The 19050-nt window shown below is 35.8% G+C and overlaps 1 protein-coding gene across 2 annotated transcripts in view; it reads left to right on the top strand.

Annotated features, from left to right (window-relative positions):
• MICU3 (mitochondrial calcium uptake family member 3) overlaps positions 1-19050 on the top strand; it is a 58450-nt gene that overhangs the window by 9602 nt on the left and 29798 nt on the right. For both annotated transcript variants that reach the window (XM_068942786.1, XM_068942787.1), the window contains exons 2-7: positions 3212-3365; positions 8905-8936; positions 9665-9743; positions 13648-13695; positions 14875-14957; positions 17918-17989. In XM_068942786.1, the coding sequence (XP_068798887.1) occupies positions 3212-3365; positions 8905-8936; positions 9665-9743; positions 13648-13695; positions 14875-14957; positions 17918-17989 (468 nt within the window). The remainder of the gene's footprint in view (positions 1-3211; positions 3366-8904; positions 8937-9664; positions 9744-13647; positions 13696-14874; positions 14958-17917; positions 17990-19050) is intronic.

Below are 19050 nucleotides of genomic sequence, written 5' to 3'. Positions count from 1 at the left end.
ACCAGTGATCTAATATGGTAACTTAAGTCCTGTATACGTTTGTTTTAATTCACGTTAGATCTTTAGCAGAAACGGCCTTGTTTGGTTCTTTTACATGAAACCACAAAATTCAAAATAAAAATGGTATTGTTATTCCTCAGAATAAAATTATACTGAAGCCTACAGTATCCCTATCAGTTGAACCCGAAATAGGTGCACCCTGCTGCTAAAAAAAAAAAAAAAAAAAAAAAAAGTGATATTTTCTTCCCACAAAACTGCAAGTTCCTGTGGCCTAAGTTCTGGAACAAATACCGTACTTGTGGGAAGGATCCAGGAATTTACCTAGCTAGAAAATACCACCACCAAAACAAAAAGTTCTCAGTCAGATCAGTACCCTTAGCCAATGTGACACTTAGCAAAGCCAGCCTAAGTGCCAGAGTGAGGGCATGCAGAGTATCGACTCTTTAGGGAGGTACTGCTCTTTTTGGTGGCAAGTTCTACTCATGTCGGCTTAAAATTACTTTAAGCTGGAGGGTGAAATGCTGGCCTGGGCTGCAGTTAGAGGGGAAAAAGTAGATTGGCTGAAATGGAGCAGAAGTTAAGATTTTGCAGATCTGTGTACTGACATGAGTTGTTAAGTTTAAGCGTGTCTTGAAAATTCTGTGTTTGCAGAACGTTAGTTTATTCTTGCAGTAGCACAGAGCACTTAACATAATGTTAAACTACGTGTCTGAAAACTTAAGAAATGCTTTTCTAAGTGTCTCAAGGGAAATTTAAGCAACAGTACCTGAGGTAGTGTGAATTCTCAGAGAGCAAAGAACCTCAACATGGGCTCCAGATATTACAATGATCAAAAAGTAACATGACATTTCTTAAATCTGCATTATCCACAGATTCTCCTGATTTTGTAGGATTTTGATTCATTACGCATACTTCATGTGTAATGTGGCCTTGAAGCAGTTTCTTCTCTGAAAGTGGGCTTTGCAGCAATATTGCTTACAATTACTTACTCATGCTTACTGCCTGCATTTATTCAAAAGCATGTTTGTATGTAATAGTGGTAAAATGACCTATGCATCAGAAAAAAAATACATTATTAAACTTCAAATACAGGAATAATCAGTTATGTCACTACAAGCCTTACTAAAAAATTGAGTTAATGTAAATCTTGCATGAAGCCATGCATAGCTTGAATGCCACTGAGCTACAGAGGATCAGCATGACCATAATATTCAGACAGTGAGGTAGTCCGTAAATATTTTGGCTTACATATTGGTATGTAAGAAGAGAATTCAGCTTCTTTCTCTCATCCCAAGGTAATTTTGTTGATCTGGCTGTTAGAAATTATTTTTTTGTCATATGTTTAATTTAGTCATCATTTGAAAATGATGAAACATGGAAGACTATGGTGCCATGTTTTAAAGCTGCTTTTCAGGTAAAAGGGTATAACCTGTTATATTTGTATATACATCAGTCTACTGAAAATTAAGTGATTCTATAAACATTTCTGTTAAAGTGTTACTTTCTATGACGGTTTTTTCCATTTAAACTTTTTTTTTTTAATCAAATACAAGCAGTAACTTTGGGGGGACTAGAGACAGTGCAGAAAGAGAACTATGTCAATAGTCTTTTTCTTTCTAGAAGGCTGGGGAAATATCCTATATCTAATATTAAAGTGTTACAGTTCATATATATAGAATCAGGAGTTTAGGAGTTTTTTGTTACATTGTTAGACATATGTGGGACTCTTTGGTGTTTTTTTTTTTTCCTAATAGAAGGTGATCACTTATAGACACAATCATTTGTGCTGTATCTGTTCTACAAACATAATTTAAACTCTTAGTTACAACTAAGGCCACAACACTTACTTTTGCTTCACTGCAGTAGTCTTACTAATGTGTTCCTTTTTCAGAAGACTGTGTACTGTATGGAAAACAGGAGATAAGTGAACCTACATTTTGAGCACCTGATAGAAATGTGCTTTTCCGTCTAATCACTGAAATCTGAACCCTATTCTTAAAGAGGTTTTTGAAAACCAATTTCCACTTGTAGTTTAAGACTATTATCTCTTAGTAGACGTTAACTGTAAACTTCTCCCAACTTGTTATATTTCTGTTTAGATGCCTCTCTTAAAAACAAACTCTTTTTGGCTATTTTCTTAGCTGTTAAAAGAAAAATAGGCCTTAGTTAAATGATCTGCTATTCGTTGCCTTTTCTTAGTTTGTTTTGACACCTAAAGAATTTTTTAGGTACATGTGAAGTGACAATAGTGAGGACAATGACAGCATGGACAATTTCACTGATAAATACTATATTCCTGTCTTAACATAGTGGGAAAAGTTAACTATATCATTGTTCTTCCTTTTATGAAACTGTTTGGTTTTGATTTTTTTAAATCTCTGAATAACAACGTTTAGGATACTTATATTTCCTTGAAGATAGTGATTCTGCAGAAAAACGTGGTTGATTATGGATCTAAAAAAGCTTTTCAGTTAGTGGTAGCATGCTTTCTGTTATAAGACTTGTCAGTGTAACACAACAATGTAATAATTTAGAACACTTACAATTTTATATTAATAAGTTTACACATAGGTCAGTCAGATGGTAGAAATACCGGATACTCCTGGTATTTATAAACTCTAATGAGCTGTGTGAACTTAATGCCGTATAGTACTTGTATAATTCTGGAGGAGTAACTCTGCTGTTCTCCTTTCCTGTTCCCCAAAGTATAGTAGCTTTGATTGCATTAGATACTTGAAACAGGGGTATCCGTGCAAGGTTTACACACAAGTAATGTGGCGGTATCTTGCCTGTTGTTCTCAACAGCCACACTCTACACTAAGAAGAAATACTAAAATAGTATTATTTCCTTTTTTTCTGTAAATTTCAGGCAATTGAAATAATTTTAACAGTCATTTAAAGTCTAACTGCTAAAGTTACCTACCTGGTCTTTCTCGAGCTAAAGTTGCCCTTTTTTCTATGACTCATGAGCAAGGGTAGTTTCAAGAGTTTTCGTGCTTGAAGGTTTATTGCTAAAATTACAGAAAATTAAAAATGATAGCAATGAAATCCTGATCATAATTTTCAGCTCTTATCATAAAATAACACCTGGATGCATTTAACTTTACTAATTATCACCATGACATTTACAGTTCCCTTATAGTGAATGGCAATGTCAATTGTAAAACAATACTTTTTCATACATGAAAATTTTTCCCTTCTGTCTTTGAAGGTTACAGGAAACAGATCAGACCTTGAAGATTTGCACCTTTATGCAACTCCTCGGGAGCAACGGTTTCGTAGGTTTGCCAGTTTAGAATTTGAAGGACAGCTATATATGACTCCATATGACTTCATTCAGGCTGTCACAAATGATGAACCTAAACGTAAGCAGGTGTTTTGTATTCTTAAAATTGCTAGGGAAAATGCTACTAGTATATGTTGTTTTTCCATTTGTTTTTGGTTGCTATTTCTGTTTCTGATTGTGGTGAAAAGATACTACTGAGTCTTCCAGATATCCAAGTACATGCATTTAGTATTCTGACTGCCATTAGGTTTTAAACAAATCTGTGCTACTTTCTGATTCCCTTCGAAGTTATTAGTTGAACATTGAAGTCTTACATGTCACACGGAGCTCAGCAGGCATGAAAGACAAGAAGTCAATTTGTGTCATTTATATTGCCAATTCTGTTTTCTTTCTAAACAGTATAGTGTTGCTATAAAACTCTTACATCCTTCTCTGTGCTTTCTGTGTAAATGGGCAGGCAGGATATAAGTTCTCTAAATAGTTTAGAATAACTTTGTTTTGTAGCTTTCTCCCTTTTTGAATGGTCACCTACTTGTTTGTTTTTTGCGGTGGGGGGGGTTGTGCCATATAGAGATTCTAGAACTATATCATGGCCTTCTAAAAAACGTACTTTGAGCAGGAGTTTCAGTCCCTCAGACGTTCTGCTTTCTACACTTAAAAGTTACCAGAGGCAACGCTATGTGTTAATTTAATTAATGTAAAACAAACTATCATCTTTAATTCACCTATTGTCGATTTTAGCTTTAAATATCAAAGACTGACTAGATAGTAAAGTGAAATACTGCAATCCATTTCTGATCTAGTTTGATTTCCTGGCCGTCAGGCTTGCAATGTGCCGGCAGCAGAACACAACTTCAGGGAAAAGTGAATATATTACTTTGCTCAGGTGTAACATTTATGACAACTCACCTTAGGTCAGTCTTCCTAAAATCTGCAGCGCAAAGCTGAGGTAGAGAACTCTCAAAAACAGCTGAAACAGTCAGAGGACAGCTTAAAGCTCTGGGCAGATGTTAGATTTTTCCACTTTGTTCTCTTAGCAGTAATGAAATAAAGAAAAGGATTTAGCCATGGCACATCAGTAATCAGAACTTCTATAACTTTTGCATAGAGATATAATCTCCTTATAACAACGAAGACGACTGAGAAGGTAGATCTTAGATGATAAAATCTTCAAAAATTTTGAAACTCTTACCAGGAAGTAGTTCTTCACTCTTTTTTTCTCTCCACAGTTAAAAGCGAGAAAGCAGATTCCTTATCATGGAAACTGATACAAATACACATCCAGACTTTGTATGTACTTCCTCTGCCCACATACCCAGATCTTCCTCTTCCTGTTACTGCTGAGTTGGGTTTCACCAGTTTTTCCCTGGACAGCCTGTCCCCTAACATAGACAAATATGATCATGAAGCTGTTGTAACATATAATGGATGTTTTTTGGTTGGAGGGAGGGAAAAACCATTTAGCTTTAACTCAGCGTATGATAGTTTGACCAGTCTGACCACACTGTATATGTCTGGTACACTATTAAGATGGTGCCATGCTCACCAACAAGGAGGAGATCCAGAGTTGGAACCTTTCCGAGTTCAGGGTAGTAAACCTTGTTTGTATCAAAATCCTTTTAGTTCACCTCATTAATCTCTGAGACCAGAAGCAAAAGTAACCTGGATGTCTTTTACTTTTAGAGACTACGTAACTGAGATGTTTATATTAAGGGATAGTTATATATAGGGTAAACTAAATAGAACTGGGTGACTTCAATATGATGGAAGTCATATTGTCTGGGATACTCTAAAAACTTGTTAGGCAGAAGGCTGACAAGTACGAAGTAATAGATGAAGTTGATGACCTGCGGGTATTACCACGTTCAACTTCTGATCTCCGACTGTGTTAGTTTTCATCTTTGTCAAAGTATGGCTTTGTCAAAGTACTACTTTGTCAGTTTGGGTAAGTCTTAATTTTCTGTTTTGCTCTATTCAGGGTAGTTTGTTTAAGGAAAGTGTTTTTCTGAATAAAATAATAAATGAGAAACATCATATTATGGTTTTTGTAATCATGTTGAGTTTGTTTTAAGTTGTAACTGATTGGGTCTATGCAGGCTGATGTACTATAGTATCTCTATCTTGCAGAAAAAAGAACAGACACTTGGATTTTTTTATGGATGAAGTTTTGTCAGAAAGCAAAAATGCCCTTTGAAGAGTAATAATAGTAGCTCTTTACCTCTGCTTTACAGAAAAGCTAATAAGGCTAGACCTGAATGAGATTTCTGATAGAATGAATGCGTCTATTGTGATTGATTTACTCTGGAAATCTTGTAAACCCTGCAAAAGTCAAGAGGGTATTCACTTCCTTTTTTGATTAAACACTCACTAGTATTGTAAACATATATTTTCTTTTATAAAATCTAACTTTTGACTCCAGGCAGTCATAGAAAATATAAAATAAACACTATGATTAACCTTATACTCCTGTCTTTATGGTGCAGAATTTCATTTAGGGAAACTTATTATGCATTACTACTAGAAATTTTATATTTTTATCATCTGAATAAATGTTTATATTTTCAGAAAGCCAATTAAAAAAAGAGGAAGTATATTTTGTTCCCTTTATCTCTAGTCTGGCTAACTATAAATATTTTAGTCTAATACCTAGCTGTTAAAACTTCACATTTAAAACTTCACTTGCTTGTCTAGAAAGATAAACCTATATTTATTAATGACTGGAAAATTATCTAATTGGAAAGTTAGATATATTCATTTGCTTGTTTTTTTTTTTTTGTAGTAGGCATAAATATAAATCAATCTATATCACAGAGGAAGTTGTTCTATAGTGTTTTGGTATTTTGAGACAAGGCTTTAATTCACATGAAAAATATTAAACTGAAAGGTGTATGAAAATATGTTAGCTCATCTGATGTTGTTTCATATAACCCCACTCAGTCATGGGAGAAGAGGGATTCACAAACGCTTTTAGTGCTAACCGTGACTGAGATGTAAAACTAAAATTTCAGCAAGTGTCTGTGAACTAATGAAAGACCATTGCATGTAGCTTCTGTATCTTGATAACTGTTTAATGAAATAGGAAGTTCATTCAACCCACAAGGAAGGGTTTTGTGATACCACAAGGTGTTCTGCTGTATAAAAATGAGCTGTTATCTATCAAAAAAGTAATTGATTTGACCACACAATAAGCAGTTCTTTTGTACCTGTGAATTGTGAACTTGTCACCTGGCCATCTGATATTCACAGTGCATTGATACCTTTAATACTGAATCTGTGCAAAAGTTTGTTTTGAGAGGGCAGTGATGGACCACAAGTCTTGAATTGCTGGCTGATTTTAGACAACTAGTGTAAATCTTTTTTTTTGCTCCTGAACTCTGTCATTTAAGGGCTTAGGAGGAGAGCATCTACTCAGTGTTACTCTTTATCAGTTTTCAGTTTTGATCACCAGTTCACGAGCTCCTCTGAACTGGAGGTCCTCTCCAGCTCTCTGCTAAAATTAATTGTGAAAACTTGAGCTTGAGAGAGGCTGTTAAATGGCAGCGTGAATATGAGTGATTAGGAATGGCTGAAAGAAGTCTTAGCTTCAGATGTTATTTCAAGGATTTTCCTGTATTTGCTTTCAAAAGTTTGAATACTCCCTGAAGCAGGCCCCAGAATCCAGATCTCCCCTACAATCGGGGTTGTAATGCTACTACTACTAAATAATAGCTTCAGGATATTGATACCACAGATTATCCTGAATTCTCTCTGTTACTTGTTTAGTGTTATAATGGTGCATTTTGGAGAGAGAAAGTTTTTTCTCTAACTGAAGTAGAGTTTGATTTTAAAACTGTACATTTTAAATGTTTCGTTGAAGTTAGGAGTCTAGGTATATATTAAACTAATTTTTTTAATAACAAATAAAATGAAGTGAATTACTTTGAGCCAGACTGACAGAATCACAGAATGGTTGAGGATAGAAGGGACCTCTGGAGATCATCATCACCCCCGCACAAGCAGGGTCACCTAGAACACGTGCTCAGGATCGTGTCCAGACAGCTTTTGAGTCTCTCCAGGGAAGGAGACTCCACAACCTCTCTGGGCAAGCTCTTCCAGTGCTCTGTCACTCTCACAGGAAAGAAGCTTTTTCCTCGTGTTCAGATGGAGCTTCCTGTGGTTAAGTTTCTGCCCATTGCCTCTTGTCCTGTCGCTGGACGCCACGGAGAAGAGTCTGGCCCCATCCTCTTGACACTCCCCCTTCAGATGCTTAAACAAATTGATCAGATTGCCTCTCAATCTTCTCTTCTCCAGGCTGAACAGGTCCAGCTCCCTCAGCCTTTCTTCGTAGGAGAGATGCTCCAGTCCCCTCATCTTTGTAGCCCTCTGCTGGACTCTCTCCAGTAGTGCCATCTCTCTCTTGTACTGGGAGAGGCCAGAATTGGACACAGTAGTGCAGGTGTGGCCTCCCCAGGGCTGAGCAGAGGGGCAGGGTCACCTCCCTCGACCGGCTGGCAACACTCTGCCTAATGCACCCCAGGATCCCATTGGCCTTCTTGGCCACCAGGGCACATTGCTGGCTCATGATCAACCTGTTGTCCGCCAGGAATCCTGGGTCCTTGTCTGCAGAGCTGCTTTCCAGCAGATCAGCCCCCAGCCTCTTTTGATGTATGGGGCATTTCCTCCCCAGGTGCACGACCCTGCACTTGCCTTTGTTGAACTTCAGGAGGTTCCTCTCTGCCCACCTCTCCAGCCTGTCCAGATCCCTCTGAATGGCAGCACAGGCCTCTGGGGTATCAGCCACTCCCCCCAGTTCTGTATCATCAGCAAACTTGCTGAGGGTGCACCCTGTCCCTTCATCCAGATCATTGATGAATACGTTGAACAGTACTTGACCCAGTATTGATCCCTGGGGGACACCGCTAGCTGCAGGCCTCCAACTAGACTCTGCACCACTGACCACAACCCTCTGAGCTCTGCCATTCAGTCACTTCTCAATCCACCTCAGTGTCTGCTCATCTAGCTCCTGCTTCCTGAGCTTACCTAGGAGGATGTGATGGGAGACAGTGTCAGAAGCCTTGCTGAAGTCAAGGGAGACAACATCCGCTGCTCTCCCCTCATCTCCCCAGCCATTTGTCTCCTGACAGAAGGCTATTAGGTTGGTCAAGCATGATTTCCCCTTTGGTGAATCCATGCTGACTACTCCTGATCACCTTCTTGTCCTCCATGTGCTTAGCGATGACCTCCAGGAGGAGCTGTTCCATCACCTTGCCAGGGATGGAGGTGAGGCTGACAGGCCTGTAGTTTCCTGGCTCCTCCTTCTTGCCCTTTTGGAAGACTGGGGTGACATTGGCTTTCTTCCAGTCCCCAGGCACCTCTCCTGATCTCCAGGACCTTTCCAAGATGATGGAGAGTAGCCTGGCAATAACATCCACCAGCTCCCTCAGCACTCGCGGGTGCATCCCGCCCATGGGAAGTCAGGGCCCATGGACTTCTGGGTTAAATTAGTTGAAGATTTGTCTCATGAAGTAAGCACAGAAAAAAGCTACACAACACTGAGTACAGAGGTAGTCTGATTTTTATGACATCACGTTGGCATAACTAAATTCTGTGTATTCATAACTTTTTGTCCTTTGTTGCAGATGCTAAAAAGTGGAGATCCCTTTCAAAGCAGGTGGGCAATAATTCCTGTGCTTACAACCACAGATTTTGCTACGGTTGCTTTCTTTTATGATGTAAATTTGCAGCCGTAGAAGAAAGATGGGACTTTTTTAGTCTTCATCAGAAAGCTGAGACTTTAATTCCTTTGTTTTGTCACATCAGACTTATCTGTGAGATTCTGGAGTCAAATAATTGAGCAGCTATACCTGCTATTTGTGCTTTACTAACTGTTCTCAAAATACTTTTTTTTTTTTTTTTTTTTAACATTTCTACAACTGCAAGAAGACTGTATCTGTATCCCTGCATTGAGAGTAAAGTATTTTTATGTATGTTTATGTTCATTAATGAAATTTACTTTAGTTCAGATTGTGTTTTAAAAGAAAAGTTACTTGGAACTTATATCAAAAGCTTACTGAAATGAACGGGGGCTTTTTCTTGGCTTCGGTGAACATGGGTAGCAGTGAATTTCACAAACAAATTTGTTTTGCGTCTCCAGTTCTGCAGATTTGCTCAGATTAGCAATTCAATGACCAGTTATATATGCAAAATGTATGTATATGCTTGAGCACTTCTGAAGTGATTGTGATAAACTGTAATTAAATTAACTAGTAGATTTGCATACAGTTCCTTGTCTTGCATCTTGATTTCCTAGCATTTACTGGTAATCTGATAGTATCTTCATTAAATAGTCAGATATGTATATTTATGTTTCTGAAGTCTTTTTTTGTCTTTTTTTTTTAGGAATTGAATCAAATACTTATGGAGACACCACCAGTTTGGAAAGGATCATCCAAACTCTTCCGTAATCTTAATGAGAAAGGTGAGGGATGAGAATTTACTTTCCTGAACCAAATTATTACATGTATTATGTTTATTCTGGGTAAAACAAACTTGTACTTCTCGCCTGAGTCCCCTCTTCAAAAAGTAAAAAGTCACTGTTTTCTACATTTTAAAGAATAGAAAAGTTCCCTTTAGTATCTCTACAGTGTTTAATCGTGTCATCTTGTGGCTAGCCTCTGTAAGTGAATTGGTATTTTAGAATAAATATTTCAAGTTCAGTTTGTCCTCATGAAGAATCATCGGTAGAACAGAGAGAGTTTTCTGATGAAGAAACAACATCTCTCCTAATAGGTGCAATGATGTGATTATAGGTAAAGACAGTAATGGTCAATGCTATTATTGAATAAATGCTTTCTTCGCAATACTAAGAGGCAGTTTCAGAAATCTTATATATCCCTTCAAAGCCTGCAGAACAGAGTTTTGATAACTTTTAAAACTTCCAACTATTCAAAATGTTGTTTGGTAGGGAAAAAGCTCCAGATCTCATCTTTTTTTTTCCTCTCTCTTTAATAAGCCACATCCACTTAAAATAGCTGCTACAAATAATTGCTTTAAATAAATCTGCTTTACATATATATTTAAAATATTCATGCCAGCAACAAAATTTCAATGAAACTTTTGCCTTTAATTCAGCAAATATAATTCAAATCAGCTGAAACTTAAGAAACGAGTTAGTAAACAGCAGCTCTCTCTAGAGTGAGGCAGAAACTGGCACCTCTTTGCCTTGTAAATCCTTGTGTTTCCTAGCTCTAGATAGCTGTTTTGATTGTACAGACAGCAGATTCTTGAAATATTAGTTACTTTAAAAATTCAACCTCAAAATCTATTAAATCAATACACTGTTTAAAAAAAAAAAAAAAAACACATCCAGATGTTGCACTCATCAAATCTTAAATGTTGGAGACGTTTTATTACAGGTCTTGATTCAACAATATCTTACTCCAGTTTTCTGCCAGTGAAATTCTATAGAAACTGATGGAATTAGGACAGAATTAAGATTGTCCAATAAGCAGGTAAATGAGTAATAGACTTCAGCGCTTACATAGCATGTTTTATAAAACAAATGAGTTCCATTATGCCATTTTGCAGATAATGTACAAAGAGATGATGGATTTTTCATAAAGTCATTGAGTTAGCCAGTGGCAGGAAAAGGGATAGAATTCAAGTCTCCTTCCCTCTAACTTGGTGTTTTGGTTTAGCTAGATTTATTTAGTCATTTCCTTTAAAACATGCCCATTTTAATATGGAGCAAGTAGCAAAGACCTCAGTCAGTTTATTTTGCCATAGATTCATTTAAATCAGTTGAGCTTCACAGATTTATGCCAGCTGACCATGGGTTGTATTATTTACTGTCGAGTGACCTCTATCTCTTCTTTCTGATCTTTGTATAAGCTTTTCTTTCTGTGCAGTTGTCATTTCAGAGTGTTTCTCCCATAACACTCAGAGCAATCAACCAGAGCTATCTGTCTATAGCTACAATATACTAGTACAAACAAAAGGAGAGAATGCTTTCAAGGCCTTTTATATTGCTTTCTTCATACCTGTGACAGCCTACTCAACAATTGCACTTCCTTCCTCCTTTCTACAACAAAGAAGGTGTCATCAAACAAACTCTTTTTTTTTACATTTATTGACTGGCTATTAAAAAATATTTTACATCTCTGTATCAGAAACTTTGAGGGATCTGATTTCTTGCTATCTGCTTGTCCAAACAGATTCAAGTAGGCCTCTGAAACAGAATTTCTGCACGAAAATAGAATCCAGACGATACAAAGCATAAGGCATGTGTTATTTAAATGCCTGCATTTAATCTTGAATTGCTAATCTTCACTGCGCAAGTTGAAGAAAAGACTAGGCATTAAAAATTTTTAATAGCCTTCCTAACCAGATTTAGTAGCAGTAATAGAAGCTTAGGTCTAAGGACTTAAATTCAGTCTAGGATCAAAAGATGGGAAGGTGCCTTTGTGAATGGAATGGAAGTTGGGAAGGCAAAGTTTCAGTTAGTAAATACTGTGGGTTTTTAATGATTCCGTCCAGTATGTTATTTGATTCCCATAATAACTTAGTCAACTGCCTTTCTTTTGTTTTATCTTCGTAGTCTAGTCTCTGTGATTCTTGTGGAGATTTCTGTGGTTGGTTATTTTGTTCTTGTATGTTTGAGGATGGAAGATAAGATTCTCAGGAAGACACTCCTCTCTCAGGACAGTTAGCATTTAGAGAAGACTACCATCTGATCTAAGTTTTTGGGAGACATTTGGAGAGTGGTATCCAAGAGAAATATGGCTGAGATTTGTTTGGATGTCCTTATTAAAGTGCTAGTGAATAGCTGCTGAGAGTGACTTTGGAGAATGTGTGAAGAAACTTATTCTAGCATTATGATTTTGTTCTTAAATCTATTTTATGTCCATTGTTTTTAGTTATGAGAGCTGCAAATTGTTGCTGTATGGGAAAAGTGGAAATCATGAGTCAGGCTTTGTGGAATCACAGTTGCAGTGGTTTGGATTCTTAATTTTATCAGTGTGCAGAAGAAAAAGTAGAAAACTGCTTCTCATGTCAAAAAAAGTGAGTTTTTTCCCCCAGTGGCTTTGCCTTACAGTTGATATTAAGAGTCTGGAAGGAGCGGAAGAAGCTACAGTAGCATGTTCTTTGGAGACAGGATCGATGGATGAAACAAGAATTGTGCATGGATTAACTTTTGCTGAGGCCCCCAAGCATGCATGTGGTGTTGGACAAATTTTGTCCAAGTGGTGCAAGCCAGGTGTTTGGTACATCATTTTGTTAGTAGAGGATGCAGATGATGGAGTACTTGGGGTGATGTTTTCAACCACTCTTGAGAGCAGGAAATCTCTTCCACAAAGCTGAGAAGATGACAGGAAGTCCTCTTCAATATCATTTCAGGATACAATTAATTTGAAACTTTTTATGCTATAAAGTGTTGGTGAAAAACGACATAAATAAAGTTTCTTATTTTAGCAGTGTCAGAAGTACCAATGTTAAATGTGTTCAATAACTGTAAAATCCACATGGATGACATAATGTTGGAATGTTAATTTTGTATCTGTTTTTAAAAAAAAAAAATTCAGATGAGTATTACATAGTTTGTCACATACTCGATCTAGTGTTAAATCAGATTCTAAAAGATACTTAAGCATCCAAAGGTGTGGCTGGATTTTTAGTAAAACTTTTTAAACTGAACTAACTAGCATAGAATATATTCCTTACAGATCTTATGAGTGTAGACTAGGTAATACAAATGCCTTTAATAGGCCTTTAAAATATTTAACACAATTTACACATTCATTTAATAAGAGTTTTAATATAAATTTCAGGTCTTTATATGCACGTTTTCATTCTAATGACAACTAAAAAGCCAAAACCTATGCTCCCACAAGTAGTGTGGGGCCAGATTTTCGGTTAAGATACAATGTGCACTTACATTTACCAAGCAGATATTAAAGTCAAGGAATGTATTGAAACAGTAGGTATCAGGAGGAAACGCAATTGAAGTTCCAAAAGAAGAATCGTTCATATTGTGGAAGAGTGTTGTCATACATCATAGCTGGAGTTTTAGGAAAGACCATCAAATACATAATTTATATTAACTTCTAAGAATCTAACCAGCTTCCAGTGAGGTGACTGTAACTATTTATTTGCCTTATTTTATGTATTCTTCCCCTAAAGTACACCCCCCCCAAAAAAAGTAAATGTTTTGGACAAAAACCTCGTTGACAGGGTTGAATACAGCCACATGCACGCGAATACTCTTATACATATCCACCTGAACAAAAACACTCCTTCTAATACATATATATCTAATATTTGTAAGTTTAGGAAGGGAGGACAAAGGAAAGCTAATACGATGTACCGTTTTTTTTTGTCTTCAGGTGTGATATCTTACACAGAATATTTGTTCCTCTTATGTATTTTAACAAGTAAGTAAGTATATGGGGAGAGGGGACGACTTCCTCACAATTTATAAACTCCAAATGTATTCCTATACATTAATTAGAATATTCTTTTCTTCTCTCCTGCCTCTCCCATTATGGAAAAAATTGTATCATGCATCTCTATGTCCATTTGAACCTCTCCTATCCTACTGAAATTTTGTGTTATGTCTCAAGTGCCTTCTCATCTGAAACAGCTTTTGCTAAGTGTTGCGAAAGTTCAGCCATACGCTTCAGCAGAACCCCAGTTAAGAGATTACCTTTATTTTCTTCTTTGAATTCCTTTGAAACTTATGGTTGAACCTATTAAAGTTCATAAAGGACATGGAATATGTGGAGAAGAAAAGATATACTTTCTTACTACTTTGTCCCATCTATTAGTGCATAATGGGAGACATCAATGTGACAATCATATGAGTATCTATTTCTCATTTTTGAAAATCTGTCAAACTAAATGTTTTTTTATATAAGAAAACACTAACAAAATTGAATACTTATTCTTCTACCACCTGTGAAACCAAAGTAGAAGAACCTGTAGATAGAGTAAACTAAGCCTGATACAAACTTTGTTTTGATACTTTAAGAGGTGCTTTTTAGGAAGGAGCAAAGCATTTTGTTTGTCTTTCCTTCGTAAGTAAGTAAAACATTTCTGTTGGATTCATTAGGGTTTTCTTCAGACATGGTTTGGATTCTGGGCGTGAATCAGGCTGAGCAGGAAGTTGACCCTAAACTCTTTCAGTCCCTAACTGCTGGACCAATGGATATTCTTTCGTTATTTCTTTGTTATCTGGACTAACTTCTGACCATTTGTATACATTGCAAATCACTCAAAATCACCAAAATACTCACTAAACGGTTACCCTCAGAGTCTCATTACTCATTAGTACCAAACCAGCCACTACTGCAAGGTGTTTCTTCCTTGCACAATTCCTGTTGTATTTCCACTGGTATTTCCTCTAATTTATGAGTTTGGAAGCATGCCTTCTTTTTTCATAACATGGATTTTATTAAATCAGTGTTATGCTTTGCATTTACTGTGTACACCCGTGTACCATCTTAAACTGATTGAGACTATGGCTTTTATAAACAGATGCCAAATAATATCTTAGAGCTTTATACTTTTTTCTAAGCAAATGAAGGACTAATTTTTTTTTTTTTTTTTGGCAGAGCCTCATGCAGGTTTTAGAATTGCTTTCAACATGTTTGATACAGATGGCAATGAAATGGTGGACAAAAAGGAATTCTTAGTGGTACGTGTGTTAATAGCCTTTGACTATTTTGATGTAATCTTGAAATTCATTCTTTTCCCAGATTCATGCTCAAGTTCATGAAAACCTATAAAACAGTAAATAGTAGCTCTTTATTACAGTGCACTTGTGTATTGTATATGATTTTTTTAATGTTTAATTCCAGTTTTCATCTGGATCTTCTTAATTGCTACTACATTCTCAGATAAATAGACCATTAAAGTAATGTTGCTGTACCTATAGTCAGCAGAGTTATTTGATTGCCGTAATGATGGAGGAACTTATGAAATAGTATTTTCCTTTGAGACCACTTCACTTTGTCATTCATTCTTCTCATGATACCACCAGGTGACTTGATAGTGTTATACTATGTCAGTCAACGTTTTCACCTGTTTTGGACAAGATCTGCATTGAAATAAAATACACTATATGTGCATCTAGCTTAGGCCTCATTACATCCTGTTCTATCAAATCACTGCACTGTGTATTTATAAAGACATATTTTCGTGACCATACACTGAAGCAATTTGGGAAGCTGGTGTTCACTGATTCTTTTAAGGATAATATTCTTGTAGCAAAATTGACTTTGAGCTGAATAATTTCAAAGTGCTTTTGAAGAATGGCAGGACTTCTAGAACTTGGGAATATTTTTGTTGCATCCAAGGTTTTTTTTATATTACAAATCTGAATTACGGTATTTGTCAAACTAGAGCTTTGCTTGCTTTGTTGCTTGAACAAAGCAGTCCCATAGATTCTTTTTGTTAATTATTTAAGTATAGGGGTTTTCTACTTTTTTTTTTTTTCCTTGCTAGAAATTTAAACAGTTCCTCTTTGCTTATGTCATAGGGGTGAGGTCAGGGAACAGAAGGATTGTGTTCCCTTATTACAGGAGATCTTGTTTTTGCTGCTTTCAACAGTCAATCTCATTATCCTATTTCAAACAGTGTTCCTATGAAAGTACTCCCAGATCCTTTCACGTTTGCTTTTCTACTCATTGGTATCCTATAGCACTCTTTCTGAACAAAAGATCCATTTCCAAAAGTTTAGCAAGTGCTTTAATGATGAGTGCAACAAAATCCTACTCCCTTTGCTTCTGTGGCTGGAGAAATATATCCAGGGATGCATTACTTTTTTCAGATCTTTTTTGGTTTTTCATTTACTGCCACTCTTCTCTCCTCCTTGATGGCTTGTCACTTCACTTTTCACAAGGTATTTTCTTTCTACTTCTGCCTCTTCGTTTACCTTTCTTTTTTTCCTACAGTTTTGGGTTGCAAACTGTGTAATACTCTAGGCCATCAATCTTAGCTAAAAGCCCTCCTATCATATCTCTTTCCTCGTCAGGATAGGTTACAGTAATTTGTGCTTGTAGATTGGCAAAAAAAAAATTAGAAAAACATACCAACATCTGTAAATTGTTCTTGCACTTGAGAACAGATACTGTGACACACAGAATATCCTGGTCTGTGTTTGTCTTCTAGTATTAATGATTAAAGTATTCCAGAATACTGTAGCTAGTTTTGGAGATTCTTAAAAATGTGATTTCTAAATGCCTTTGCTGTTTGATCTCTAAATACTACTACATTTACTTATTTCATTTCTGTCATACCCCTGCAGTGCAGTTTGGTGATCCCTTTGTCTTACTCGATTGCCTTCTCTGAAATACGTTATTCTGAAATTTAAAATTTGCTTGCAAAATGCATCACATACACTTCACATTCAAATCCTTGTGGAGCTCTGTGTGCTTGTCATTACAGTATCAGGGCTTTATCAGACGTTGGTAGGTAAAGTCCAATCTTTGAAGCAGCTGCCACAACTGCAATTATGGTACCACCATTGGTATGTCACAAGTTGAATGTGTTCTAGATCAGACAAATTTGTTAGGAATAGGGTGTACTCTTTTTCTGGCCTCTCCTTTAAGACTAGCAAATGATAATACTTCTTAATACATCAGATGTGTAATTGTATACTTGTATAATATTTTCAGATGCAGTTTTTGAAAAGCTCAAGTTCCTTAGTGGAGATATAGATGGGATCATAGTTAATACTTTCTGCTTTAAAGACAAAATATTAATGTGTCACTGCTTCTTCTAATTTTGGGTGATTATTAATATTACAATAAATACAAATAAATTATTTAAAAATTTTTAAAATATAGAAAATTACAAAGAAAGATAAGTATAAACAAACCATTCCTTAGTCTGAAGACTTTGCCATTTCCAAAAATACTTATTTTTAAGAATCTCTCAAAATCTTTTATATTTTGAATTTGAGGTTATCTCAGAAGTAAGTCATGTTTAAAGCTCCTAATGCAGAGAAATCTGTGAAAGGTTTTTATTTTATTTTTATTTTTATTTATTTTATTTTATATTATTTATTTTGCAAGACTAAAAAATATTCTTAAAAGGGCTTAGGAGAAAACCCATTAAGCAAGGGTTGAAGGGAGTTGAAAGGGAGTGTTTCACCCCCAGCAGGTGTTTCCGCTCCTCCCTTGTGCCAGTAGTAGTAAGAACTGATGTGACTGGAAAATAATATGAAAAAAAGGTCGATCCAGCTGACTACATGGCCACATAGATATTAGGACCTGTGAAGAAAGGATATGCTGGGAGGTAGTGAAAAAGGAAGGCTGGAACTCCCCATTTTTGGTAACAGTACAGAAGACCTGGATTAGTTAAAATATAAATTGAATAGCATGTTCTGAATGTTGTGCTCCCAAATAGAGTTGTTAGCTTTATTTTAAAGAAAAAATATTTCCTTTTTCCTTTTTTTATGATGGTTAAGGTAGCTAAAAGAACATGAAGGCGTGAATACAAACAAAAATAAGGTGACTGGAGCACTGATCTTTACCTGATATTTTAGTAAAGAACTGCATTTTATACTCTTTGCAGTGTTTATCGCAATTATTGATTGTTACACATGTGAAATAGCCTGAATGCTAGGTAAGAACAATATAATTTGTTTTGTAGCTACAAGAGATTTTCAGGAAAAAAAATGAGAAGAAAGAAAGAAAAGGAGATGAAGAAAAGCGTGCAATGCTAGTAAGTATACTAGTTGCAGAATGTAGTTGGGTTTTTTATATATAATTCCTATCATTAAAAGAGTATCTAGGTTAAATTTTGTTTTTTAATCTATATATACTTAAAATAATAAAGTTCTTAAAAAAAAAATACGTTTAATTGACCGATAGAGGAGAAAAATGCATATTATATATTTAAATGTTATATTATGTATTATTAAAGTAGCACTGATTCCATTCAAAATCTGTAAATCTAAGTTAAAAACTGAATAGTAATGACCTAATATCATTGGCTGTAAGAGTGAGAGATCTTAATGGCAAGACCAAACTATATTCCTGATCTCATGACTTACTAAAAATGTTCATTTAGACATACTGATTATGATGCTTGTTTTAAAATAGCTGCTCAAATGTGATAAGCAAACTTTGATTTTTGTACTGAAATCAAAATGTTTTATTAAACGCTACTCATGACCAGTGCAAAACGTTTTGAGCTATTTATATTATGTGAATAGATTTTTGTGGAACATTGAACTCTCATTCTTATTTAAATTTATTATGTGTATGTGAAAGGTAAGTGGGAAATATTAAAGTTTGTGGTTTGTCTGGATGAGATGGCAGCCATAGCAGGTACTTTTTTAGTGGTGGACAAATAAAAATGAACGGCAAGCCCTTGTCAATCCTACAGCAGAAAAAATAGGTTCATTTGCAATGTACCTTTTTATGGCAAAAATTCCTCACTATAAGAAACATGCTGACACATCTACAAAGCTTTCTTAGGGTGCCTGTTATCCTTTTGAGACCATAGATTCAAGACTACAGCTCTTTGTCCTTGAAAAAATGGGAATTTTAAAAAGTGCTAACTCTTGGATTTCAAAAATTCCCTGAGCCAAAAATGAGGTGGTTTTCTTCTCACCCAGAGAGACACATCTTTCTCAAGTTTTCAAAGCTCTATTATATTATTATTATATAGTTATATAATACTATGTACTAACTATTCAGTTAATATTGTTGAATATCTCGCAGACTGTTTGTTTATTCTGAGCAAAAGAAACTTACACCCAAAAGGAGAGCTTTTGAGAA

The sequence above is a fragment of the Struthio camelus genome, chromosome 4 (assembly GCF_040807025.1).
Source record: "Struthio camelus isolate bStrCam1 chromosome 4, bStrCam1.hap1, whole genome shotgun sequence".
Taxonomy (NCBI): domain Eukaryota; kingdom Metazoa; phylum Chordata; class Aves; order Struthioniformes; family Struthionidae; genus Struthio; species Struthio camelus.
This window is presented reverse-complemented; position numbering and strand designations above follow the sequence as displayed.